The sequence below is a fragment of the Macrobrachium rosenbergii genome, chromosome 44 (assembly GCF_040412425.1).
Source record: "Macrobrachium rosenbergii isolate ZJJX-2024 chromosome 44, ASM4041242v1, whole genome shotgun sequence".
NCBI lineage: Eukaryota > Metazoa > Arthropoda > Malacostraca > Decapoda > Palaemonidae > Macrobrachium > Macrobrachium rosenbergii.
The window spans coordinates 603,559-616,545 of NC_089784.1; the positions used below are offsets into that span (position 1 = coordinate 603,559).

General features: G+C 34.5%; 1 protein-coding gene across 50 annotated transcripts in view; it reads right to left on the bottom strand.

The window, feature by feature from the left end:
- Window positions 1-12,987, bottom strand: part of syd (JNK-interacting protein syd) — a 121,038-nt gene that overhangs the window by 28,497 nt on the left and 79,554 nt on the right. For 35 of the 50 annotated variants that reach the window (XM_067087536.1, XM_067087550.1, XM_067087538.1 and 32 more), the window contains 5 exons: window positions 12,213-12,372; window positions 11,749-11,965; window positions 10,624-10,795; window positions 3,401-3,415; window positions 396-509 (listed from right to left, as the gene is read on the bottom strand). In XM_067087536.1, coding sequence (XP_066943637.1) covers window positions 396-509; window positions 3,401-3,415; window positions 10,624-10,795; window positions 11,749-11,965; window positions 12,213-12,372 — 678 coding nt within the window. The remainder of the gene's footprint in view (window positions 1-395; window positions 510-3,400; window positions 3,416-10,623; window positions 10,796-11,748; window positions 11,966-12,212; window positions 12,373-12,987) is intronic. The other 15 variants (XM_067087580.1, XM_067087583.1, XM_067087585.1 and 12 more) reach the window with 1 other exon arrangement.

The window sequence follows — 12,987 nt, forward strand, 5'->3', positions numbered from 1 at the left end:
AGAAACATTTTTTTTTAAATTTTACAGAGCTGGTTAGCTGTTTGGAACTCCAAGGAATTTTCCAGGTTAGACAAATACATAACATTCTTCAGAATGCCTGGAGGGCAATGAATAACTAGTTCTCAAATTTAGCTGAGGCATAAAGGAGTTAAATTTCTAAAGATTAGAAACTGACAAAAATCCTGGATTGGCATGCACCTCAAAACATAATTAACCATTCCTTGGGCCTATGCTAAAAAAAAAACTAGATCTATCATTAGCCTTTAGAGATATTTTGTGTTCTCACAGGAGACAAACAGACAAAAATCTAACAGATATGAATAAACATGATTCTTTCCAACTTAGTGCAAGAAATAATTTAAATAGAAGAAAAAGCTAAGATGCTGAAAACTTACTTTCAGAGAGAGGCACAGAAATAATAACGCCGTTGCCAGTTCCAATCCATAATCGATTTGAAGAGATGAGCAACGCTGTTATCCTTACAAATGAGAAACCAAGCTTTCCAGTACCTGGAACAGGCACAGCTATTAAATATTTACTCAGAATAATTGCCTGAAATAAGCACAGTCATTACATACTAAATGCGATTAATCACCAATTGAAGGGAAAAAATCACTCTGTAGACATTATCATCTGTAGATATTATAAAATTCACCCCAAAGTAATAAAAAAATGTTCCCTAGATGCTTAAGGAAAATTTAAAAAATAAATCAAGGCAAACATACAAGAAAAATACTAATAAATATCACTTCAACTTTTTTTTATAACAATGGCAAGATCCATTAAAATTTTTTATCATCAATAATGCTCTATGTGTATTACAGTGCTGTAACTTGATAATGCATCAAGTTATGGCGCCAATGGCAAAACACGCATCAAGTTAACAGTGCTGTAACTTAATGCAACATCAAGTTACGGCACCGTAAGTGCTGTTAAAGCGCTGATAACAGTGAAACATCAATTTGTGGTGGAAATCAACTTACGGCGCAGCGCTGGAACGGACATATTGATATAGATACCACTTGTTTGATAAATACTTGTAATAAGACATAGTAGCACTAAAACTTCTCTATGAAACCTCTGGGTACCATTTACTTTTGAAGTCAACTGTTGCCAGCCTAAGTGTTAAGAATGCTTGTATACTTACAAATGTGTGACAGAGTATTAAATTCAGGAACTGTTTATAGCTGACCAATCTGGCATTGCCCAGGAAAACTATGAATAACAACCTACAAACTTTCTCTCTTAGCATAAATTTTGTGACAGTTTGGAATTACGTAGAGACGTTATTCATTTCACTGTTAGACCCTTCAACACTATTTGTAACAAGTCCAAATCATACTATACAAAACTTACAACAATATTTTCATGTGATACACACAATTTGGTATGGGCCTCGGCCAATGATGTCTTTTTATGATGTGTTACTATAATGAAGGTAAACTTCACTGTCCAATTCATAAAAAGCTGAACTAACCCCTCAGTTCTCATTTAAACTAATTCATTAATATTGTATGAGAATAGACTTCTTCTTTTTATATGAAATATTTAGTCTATACACTGTTACACCTTTTTACCTCTTTCCTATTATTAAGTGAATTGCTGCAACAGTTTCATATTAAGAAAAAAAAAGTGGCAAAGCACCTTCCTTTATGGCTAACTTCAATTTGTAACACACATTCTTTATATTGGTTTTAGGGTCGTTTTTAACACTGCATAAAAAATTACAACTCAAAATTCCCTAACACAGAATGAAGTATAAAGTTACACGGATCACTGGAAAAAGATTACTGCTATGCATGTCGGTACGGCATCTATAAACTCGGTCAACCCATGCCTCTGGTAATAGCATAACATTGCACCACATGAGGCGCACTGACCGCACTAACCCCCTACAGGGCAAGAAGTAATGAAATTGGGGGCTACAGTTTTCTATGCATGTCAAAGCACACTGAGATCTAGTTCAGGTGTTGGTCAAACACAATCAACAAAGAGGATGTGTCAGGTCTGCACACTGGCAATTCTACTCCTTTTCAGATCTTTACTAATACCTTAAAGGAAAGAGAGGGGAACTTTCATTTACACTACCTAGTAGATTCTCCTCTCCATGAGAGCACTATTCCAAAAAGGAAACAGGTCAATTCTTCATCAAATATGCTTATAGAAATAGGAAGCAATGCAAAAGTAAGCAACTTAGCTATACAGGCCATCTCAGAAAGGAAAAATAGTGATTTCTTCAGCCTCACAAGACGGTTTTCCTTGATGGCAAATAAGGAAAACCCAGCTGATTTCATGAGTTTGGTTCAGTGTTAAGGTGGCTTTTCCAAGATACAGTGTGTTGCATTCAGTAGATGTCAAGAGGAATATCCTTCTGGCACCAAAATCTTTACATTTTATTGCTAAGGTTCTTAGAGACACTCTAACCCTGATGACAAGGAGAATCCCTTTAAGCACCATTTTCCCTCAAATTTGCAAAATTTAATGCCCTCCACTAGGGTTATAATTATTATGGAAAAAATCAGATGACTGTTCATACTAGTGAAAACCTATGGATCACTACTTGTAGCAAACCTAAATACATTAAAATACTTCTATATATCAACAGGTCTCTCTAGAACTTCTTTATTTTGATTCTGAGCTAAAAAAAAAAAAAAACTTGGTCCATGATTACTCTTTATAGAGTGATCAAAATAAACTTTTTCATTGTCTATACATGGAATGTTATTTATATTCTACTAGGAGGCTTATGGATTACCAAAAAAAAAAATAACACCCAAGTTCTAGAAAACAGCAGATACAAAGCATGATGTATCAGGTTTGAGCGAACAATATGAAATGAAATTTTCCACTTTTCATTTTCAAATATTTTTCAATGTGATATTATACTTGGCACACTGCATAAGGAAGCTATCATCATCCTTACTTAAGTTCTGGTCTCAACATACTAAACACTGGGATACAGAAACTTCTTTTAGGAACAAACATCAGTTATATAAAATCCTTAGCAATCCATTTCAGACTGGCAAGCAAAGACTGGGATTTTTCCAATATATATATTTTTTTATCTTAGGTACTATCTATCTCTATTTTCAGTTTTATTGTTAGACTTTATGTCTTCCTATATGTTGAGATTCCAGTCCTCTAGAAATAATTGAGATTCCAGTCCTCTAGAAATAGTTATATCTCAATTCTTTTGCTTTGAAGCTGAATGATACTTTGTGTCAAAATCCATTTTTCTTGGACTGTAATCTTGTGTGAACTTTCATTTGTACCTACGGGGGTAAACAAACATAACGAAGACAAGTACTTACAAAAAAAAAAAAACTAGAATGTAAATTAAAATTTTAAAAACTTAAATAAAACTGGGAGTTCAAAATAAATAGAAAAAAACTGTCAATACCTCCAGGGAAGACACCTGCAACAGGCGCAAAAATTTTGGCAGTCACCAAACAGCATCAGTGGATAAGCAGAAGTAAGCAGGTACAACAGCAGGGGTAAATTCAGTGGCCAGCATCAGCAGCAACAGGAGTAGTGGTAGCACAGCAGTGGCAGCAGATGATGGTGGTGCAGCAGGATTAGCAGGTCAGTCAATAAATTAGCAGTGTCACAAAGTTGGAGTGGATAAAATATGTCATCATGATCAAAAGGACTGGATGCTCTATTTGTGCAAGAGGCAATCTTGGCCTACGAAACTTAACAAAAAGGGTGTTTGATACTGTTACAGAAAAAAATAAATGAATCCAATGCCCAGGTGTCTGAGATACTACGTTGCAAAAATATAAATTATCTAGTACAAGAGAAAAACTAAAGTAGCAAAATACTAAGAGTAACTTAAGATAGAGAAATAATTAATCATGTACACAGAATTGTGAAGCCCTCCAAGCCATTATGATATACATTGTGGTATGATAAAAGTAAAAAAAAAATATGTTTAACAAAAAAGTTTCAATCAAAAAACCATACTTCCATGCAGCCCATTCATCCAAAATAAGGAACTGCATCTGAGTTAAACGCTCCTCAGTAAAAGAAATATCAGAAATGTGAACGAAAACCAAGATTTGGGTAGTTGTAATTGTAAGTGCATTGCCATGACACCCTTAAAAACCAAACCTCGATGAAAAGAACTGAGTTCAGAAGCTCTTCACAACTAAAATGAAAAATTCTGAAAAAACAAAGTAACAGTTGAAAGGACTCCAATCACACAGGTGTTTCCAAGTCACGAAAGTATTGCACAATAACATGCAGAAATGGAATAACTGAAATAAAACCAAGTTTCTTAAAATAAAAGCTCCCAAAGATCTGTGGTTAATCAATCGTGGCAGAGACAGTGACCCAATCAGTAAACGGGAGCCAACAAAACAGTAGTTTTCCCAACTTTCCAATATTATATATATATATATATATATATATATATATATATATATATATATATATATATATATATATATATATATATATATATATATATATATATATATATATATATATATATATACATATACATACATATATATATATACACATATACATATATATATTATATATAAACATGCACAGATGTATCATTATACACAAATGTTCAATTAACATTGGTGCTCATATGAAATGGGATCTGACAAAAATAAAAATAAAACAGAGTAATATATCTGTCTGCATCATACAGCAAAGCATTCTCAAGAGAGAAAAAAAGCAAAACAGAGAGTCAAGTGAATGGCTCAGCAACATAGGAAAAGATAATTTTCTGGATAAACAATAAAAATCTTAATTGGCCACGCTGAAAGAATAGTCAGCACAGAGCTATGATACAGGTTAGGCAGCCTCAGAGCACACCATTTCTTGTATTGTGTTACAAGACATCAACAGGATCAACCTCAATGTGATAGCCTTGAATCATCATCAAGTTTTACATACAGCCTTCACTCAATGGGTTATACATGTAACAAGTTCTCTCCACTCCCTTTTGACTTGTGCACTTTATGTCTGTACTCCTTTCTGATCCATGTCATCATCTACAGATTTCCATGATTTTCTGAACATTGCCCTGGAGTTTTTTTCCTGTTGCTGCCATATTTACTCCTTTAATGACTGCACCTCTCCCGTTATGATCACCTCTCGAAACTATCTCCCAGCAATTTTCTCATTTGCTATACAATATTCCCATTCTGTCAAACTTTAACTCTATGTCATCACCTCTCTTTACAACCTCTTCCATTTTGTGCCAAAGACTCTACTGTGATGAGAAGTATAGGCCTTACATAGATTCTTAATTCTTTATCTTTATTAATCTGATTCTCTAACGACTACTAAGTAGTTGGCTTATCTTATTTACCACTACTGCACTACCACAGTCACTTTCTGCCATTCAAGCTTCGCTAGCCTTTTTTTCTTTACTCAGCCCAGCTCACAAGCTATTCTACTTCCAGGGGAATGGAAGCGTTATATCTCATTCAGAGCTTGCCCTTGCATCAGTAAATGGCTAGCCTCCTTTCTAACACCATTTTCAATTACAGTTAAGCACTCCAGCACTGAAAATCCCTCATCCATTTACATTTAATATCCAGAACAACTCTTGTAACCATCTATTACTGCCTAAAAAGCACCTTGTATCACACACCGGTAGTAATACTATCAGTTCTCAGGAACATTCCTTTGGCCCAAGCAGCACCGCTTCCTGTATTTACTTTTTTATCCACATCCTTTTAGTCTCTTCTCGCCTAACACTCCAACTTATTTAACTAAAGCCTTACTCTAATTTTCACCCTTTGAAAATGTTGCCAATTTTAAATGATATATGACAATAATAAAAACATTAATAACAACACAGCTACTCTCAGCATAGTGCAATTCACTTTTCCTTCGTATATTACTGTCATATACAAGTGCTTTTCAACACCTTGCTCTATCTTTTCATTTGTTTAATTTTCAAATACTGGCGACCTTATCAAACACTGCAGCACCTGCTGTTTTCAGCACACAGCTTGATATTTCAAGGTCCTAAGAGCATCAATGGTACCTGGAGCAATGATTTTGCCAGGTCACAAGTTGGTTAGGTTATAATACAATTAATTCACTGCAACTTCAGTGGTAATAAAACAGATGAAGTAAAGTTTATATACCCTGCAATATTGCATGAATATTTTTATAAGTAATGCTACACATGAAACAGCCAGTCATTCGCTTTCATCAGCTGATGGTCCTCCTCACCCCACAAACCCCTCCACTATTATTGAAAACATCTACAGTAATCCATCGATTATCTTCCAACACACTACCTGCAACTTGACATTATCTGCAAACACCGCAGCCCCCGAATATATACATGGGAGATACCATATGTATACAATGAATAAAATGTAGTAAAAAGCCTTCTGTATGATTGGCAATGCTGCATGATGGAAAATGTGATGGTAATGCTGTTAACAGTCATACAACAAGGGGTATTGTTGGGGTGGTACCAAAGGTGGGAAGGGGGTGACAAAAAATAATCAAAAGACAGATCTTAGTGTCTAATTGTTGGGTCACTGTGAACAGTGACACTCCTGATGCCCTTTAATCCCAAGTTCAGCCCTGATAGGAACGTGGAGAGGGTGAAATATAAAATGGTGAGAGTGAAATATAAAGAGAGAGAGAGAGAGAGAGAGAGAGAGAGAGAATGTTGAGAGAGAGAGAGAGAGAGAGAGAGAGAGAGAGAGAGAGAGAGAGAGAGAGAGAGAGAGAGAGAGAGAGACTTTCGTCGGCATGGGAGCATTTGAAACTGTTATTGGCTTAAAAGCAACAATGTCATTTAAAAGATCATTACACGTCATTTGTTTCCAGCTTTTGACTGGCCGAGTACTATAGGGGAATAAGTTGGGGGTAAGTCTTGGTGGGGTGGGAAGGCTGGGCAGGCCTTCATCTGCTTAGGAGCTTTTGTGACTGTTATTGACTTAACAGCAACAACACCATATTAAAAATCATTACATATCATTTTATCATTTTTTTGTGGCCGAGAAAGATATGTCATGATTACATCACAAATATTTTGTTTTTTTCATTGGCTGCTGATGTGTGTCCACCCCTTCTCACTTATCCATTTCCCATGCCTCCAATAGTTAAATTCAAAGGATAACTCTGATGGTGACAATGGAATTAAGTGTACTTGAATTTGCTAACAAAATATGATGATTTTAATATATTAAATAAACTTTTCTGAAGTTGTAATACAACAAACTAATACATACACATATACATCATGCTGAGGTAAACTAAAGTACATACTTGCTGTGTGTTTCCTATTCTTTCTCCTTCTCTCTCTCTCTCTCTCTCTCTCTGGGTCTAATGCATTTTAAATGGTACTGCATAAGAATATTTGAATCCTTACTCATCCAATGCCCGTCATTATTTACTTCAACTTAGGCTATCATATATCATTGGCTGAAACCTTGGGCAAACAGGTAACGCAGTATGTTTACATATAAACACAATTGTTCAAATCATACAATATTATGGGATAATACCTTGTAATAAATTATTCATGCAAAAAAACAAGAGACAATTGTAATAAATGGTAATAAACTGACAGACATCAATATGACTCCTTACAGGTGTGCAATTTACATGTAATTTACGCTGCCTGTTCACATAACAAAGATGCCATGTGTCACCTTGTTACTCTTAACTGCTCAAATTCAAGGTAATTAATATAATTGTGTTAATCAGTAAATAGAGTGCGGATTAACCAAAGGTTTCAAATAATGATATGCAACAGCATAAGGTCTAGTAACTTAACAGCATAAGGTCTAGTAACTTATGATGTTATTTTGGATGGTGTAAAGATCTCGTAAACCTTTGTATGCCATTCAAAATAAACAACAATGTTCCTGTAATACCTCTTTAAAAAGCCCTGCACACACTCACATGTATGAATGAAATAATTATTAGATTTTTAATGTGGAGAGATTTTTAATGTGGAGGCTCCCAGAAACCTCTACTGCCAGTCAGCTATCACAAGATTCTCATATCCATAAAATCAATCTCTTTTGAAGTGAAGGACATGAAAGGCAAATGTAAGGATGCTTAAAAGACAGAGCACTGAAGCTGAACCTAATCCCAAACTTGAATCAAACAAATTACAGCTAATGATTAACTGGAACTTTCACCTACAGGAAAAAAAACTAGTAACCAAAATTCTCTATAAATACTGAGTCAGAAACAACACAACCCAGCTTCCACCAATGTCAAAAGCCCAGTGATCTTCCTGAGAGAAAGCTTAACTCAAAGGTATTTACACAAAGGTTCTTAACTACTTCTGAGCCAGCATAATCTGTAGTTTATTTGTGAAATATCTGTTAATTAAAGACACTTCAGGATGACAAATAAGTGAAATGAAAATGGAAAATGAGGATGAAAAGCAATACCAGTTCTCTGAGTTGTCTAAAAACACTTTAGGGATGAAAAATGAGTCAAATGAAAATGGAAATTGCAAGTGAATGATAAGCAATCCAAACAGACACAAAAAATTGGACCTAGCAACTCAGACCTAAAGTGACACACCTCATGTGCCACCAAGCAATAGCAGCTGACCTTTTCCAAGTTCTGAGTGTTTGGGAGGAATTTGAGCATATCTATCAAAGGCTAAGTAAAAGTAATGGGTTTGTGAGGAAATGAATATTTTTGTTGAGAATAGCAACCCCTCCAAATACAAGCAAGGTGAACATTTTAATCTTACAACAGTAACAATTCACTGACCTTCAGTAATCAACCTCAACCTTAATCCTAAAATTCTCTACCAGATAACTTTGGTTTTGTGCAACATCATTCTCCCTGGCCTGCCATTTATGGCTGATTACTGCGGCTAACTCTTGTTCGTAATATAAAGATCATTCTTATTTACTCTAGCAGTTTTCAGTAAATGTCCTTTTTCAAATTCGCTAATTTTAGTACTAAATATCCTTCCTAGTCTGGCAACAAGAAATCATGCTAATTATATTTTGATCGCCAAAAAAATAGCACAAACACAGAACAGGTATGCTACTTGGTTAATGCAGAAAATGACAAGATGAATAAACAAAGGAAATTAAACAGAGAGACAGATTCAAACATGACGAAAAAGAATCCTCACAACACCAAAAATTCACAACCAAGCAGATAACACATGACAGTTCAAATACGGTAACAACAAGAACTTCACATTTTAACTTCACTATTTGTAGTCTATGACTAAATCATTATTATAAAAAAAATCTACATTCTATTCACGAAAAAAGGCAATTACTACAGGAATCTAAGGAAGATCAACATTTCAAATTTAGCTATTATAGCATTCAGAGCAAACACGGCCTTTGTAACTGCCTCATGTTATTAAAAAATTATCTGTATTTTTCGATACATTTAAATTATGACCAGGTAGGACTGCAACATTAAAATGCATGTTTTAACAGTAAAATCAATTTGATAAAAACCTATTAATCATAAAATAGCCTTTAACTGTGCAGAATATTACGAGGTGCACAAAGTGAAACATTTTAAAGAAAACAGTTCCAGTGTGCATGCTTAGCCAATTTTCTTCTGTGCCAAGCAACACCTGAAGAGGAAGGTAAGGGAGAATAGCACTATACTTTACAATGAATGAGTTTGTATAAAATTGAGTTGAATTTTAAAAATCAAGAGTTTTTTATTTGCATTTTTCTTAGGTATACAAAGCAAAGCCTTTGATGTAGGAGTGTTCCTCAATGTAAACTGGAATCAGTCATTGAAACTTGGTATCAAAGTACAGTACTTAACTGGTAGTGAGTGGTAGGTAGGTGCGACTATGTGGGGTGATTGAGGTGGGATTATGATAAAAGGCTTTGGTTTGTATACTTAAAAAAAATACGAATTACCTACTTGAAAAATTTATTATTTGTTCCTATAAGAATGCAAACCACTTAGGTGGGAAGAAAATCTCAACTGACTGGCAAGTTGAATATCCAACGGAAATCTCATGTTCCTGGTCACGATTGTGAGCAAAAAACAATGACTCCTGTTACCACCTATACAATCTGTCTTAGGATGAAGGACTAACTGTGCCAATTCAGAGTGAGATATATATAAACTCTCACTCTAAGAAAACTTCAAAGAGTCTAACTGCATTGTGGCCCATCCTGAATGTTTGACTTAAGATAGCGATTAGTAAATCAACGAATGTGAATCATTCCCACAAATCTAATACACTATGTCAACACTTGCCCTTACAAGTGACCTGAGAAGAGAAGATTCCCATGTAAACCACATGTATTCAGCAAGAACTGAACAACAAACAGAACAACTTTAAACCAAAATTAAATGATAATTAAACAATCTAAAAATGTATACTTTTGGAGGTAGGAAACTAGTCATTCAGATGGGCAAGTAATGAGGATATACTGGTAGATTACAAAACAGACTTAACAGTAATTTAAGAGGTACTTCTGAAATGCAACAACAATAGCATCTTAAAAAACAAATCTCAAACAATTTTACTACAATTACATCAAAAGCATACTAAAACAATAAGTTCACATAAAACCATATGTTCTAGCATTAAACACAAAAATATGTCTACAAAGATTCTAATGTCAGATGATGAAACCAGACACTAAAGTTATAATAATGAAAGCTTCTTACCTAGCATTTTTGATACGTATGGTTCTATATCCACATCTTGCAAGTGCTGATAAGTGTGCGCATGATATAAACGTAGCGTAGAATCTAAACGGATGCTAACCCAAACTCCATCGCCAATCCACGCCATCTGCCGTACTTGTGACTCTTTCCGTGGATGGGCATCGAACGATTTCTGCAAGATTTCATTTTATATAAAAAAAGTGTCTTCCAGCTGTTAGTTTCACACAAATCTTTTGGTCATGCATTCCTTATATATCTTGGAGGATGGCAATAAATCAATCAAAACTATTATTTAATACAATATGAATACTACATAGTTAACTTAAAATTAAATATTTCTGTTCAAAGGACTTCTTTTTTCTACTGTCTCAGTCTAACTATAAATGTAATGTTTTAAAAACAAAATTAATTTTTTTGTATAACCATTATTTTTAATAAAAAAAAATTTGTGGTCAATAAAGTAACCAGACACTGCTTTCCTTCTACATGAAAATAGTAGGTGACAGTTAAATGCTACAAATGTTTTCAGCTTCAATGGTCAATTAATCTCAGATGGAAGTGATGTAAGCATTTGACAAGACAACTAAGAAAGTAAAACTTCTTTGGCTCTTGGATGTCTGTGGCTGTTCAACACCTGAGAAAGCTGAAAATCATCTAAATACTGATTCCCAAGGGTGAAAATAACCCAATCATAATAAGAATGCAAAAAAAAAAAAAAAAAAAAAAAAAACTGATGAGTGCATGTCAGCTACTGTTTTCTTTTACCAGTAGTGAAGCCTCTGGGAAATTTGTTGACCATGATGCTTGGCTATTATAAGTAATAGATTTCTTTTAACACAATTAGATTCTAAACAGAATTCTTATTTATTGAAAAAAATGGTGACCTTTTAAAACAAACTGACTAAGGAAAAAATGTCATTAATTTTGTAACAACCATTTTTTGCCTTCACCAAAGCAATGATTAACCTATCACTGAGAGCTGTAAAAATGAAGATGTATATACTGTGACTTTTGATAAAATTGACATAGACGAAGAGACAGAATTTATAGTGAAGTGGTAAGAGTAAAGGCAAATGCTTGAAACATGACATTTACATTTACTATAAAAACACAACAAAAACTTACTTCCACGTTCATTATTTTAGGATCTACGACGTGAATCTTGTTCCGGTATCCACACCAGACCTTGTTGTGCACAACATGCATGCAGCGGATGGAATGATGTGGTTTCCCAAGATCTAGTAAGTGATAATTAGTTAAGTCCCATTGGCCATCACCTTGCCGATGGAAAATAGCAACAGTCCCATCTGCAAGAGCCGCTAAAACGCGACCTTTGAGGTGTCTGTAAAAGCAAACGTTGATCATTTTTACCACAATGCATTGAGGGAAAAAATAGCCTTTTCAAGAAAGTGAAATTAATGTCTTGATTGGCAAAAACAAGCTCTTGTCTACTAAACCAAAACGTCCTTCAGTTTCCTGAAACTTGAGATAATTTACTTTATCCATGTATTGAGTTTGGGCACCTTAAAAATATCATGACATATATTACACCATACAAAAATTATAAAAAAAAATTGCAAAGGACTTACACAATTGATAACACAGAATCCTTGAGCTTGATAGAATGCAAAGAGCGCTTCCACTGACGGACAGCTGAATGCACGTATATTGATCCACTCTGTGATCCGAGCCACATAGTTGCTAATACAGATGACATCTTTTCAACTTCTTCCTGAACTACACTCGTGTCTGAAAATTCAGAATAAAATTCTTTATTATTCCATGCTTACATAGAAAAATATATAATACAAATACATAAAGGAATTTATTCATGCACAAGGAAAACTATATTAAATTACAAAAGTGCATTTAGAAGTTATTACACCTAGTACACGATACATTGTTCAATGGCAAATTAGGGAAGTTACATGAGGTATCTTTCATGAACTAATTTCTAGTCCATGACCAACTCTCAGGCCTTTGAGGTTTACTGGCCATTAAGAAAGTACCTGGGGTCATTGATGCTGAACAGCAAATACAGCATCATAAAGATAGTAAATAAAATAATGTTAAAAATAAGTATTTTTTTTCAAACCTAAAATATGTTAAAAGCTGAAATTAGTTCGATAAAGCCAGGTTCTACAACAAAATAACCTTGTAGCAAAGGAATATTCCGAATGCTACAAAGCATCAATGGAGGTTATGCAGCTCATGGAGTAGTTTGATGGCTAACATAACCTTACAAGAGTGCCTTTGCCCTGGGTGCAGTACCATAAGGAAAGACAACCAGACAATACTGTCACCTGCATACCATAAAAAAATCTCATTACATGTACATAGTAACCCCAGGCTCCTTGAGAACTC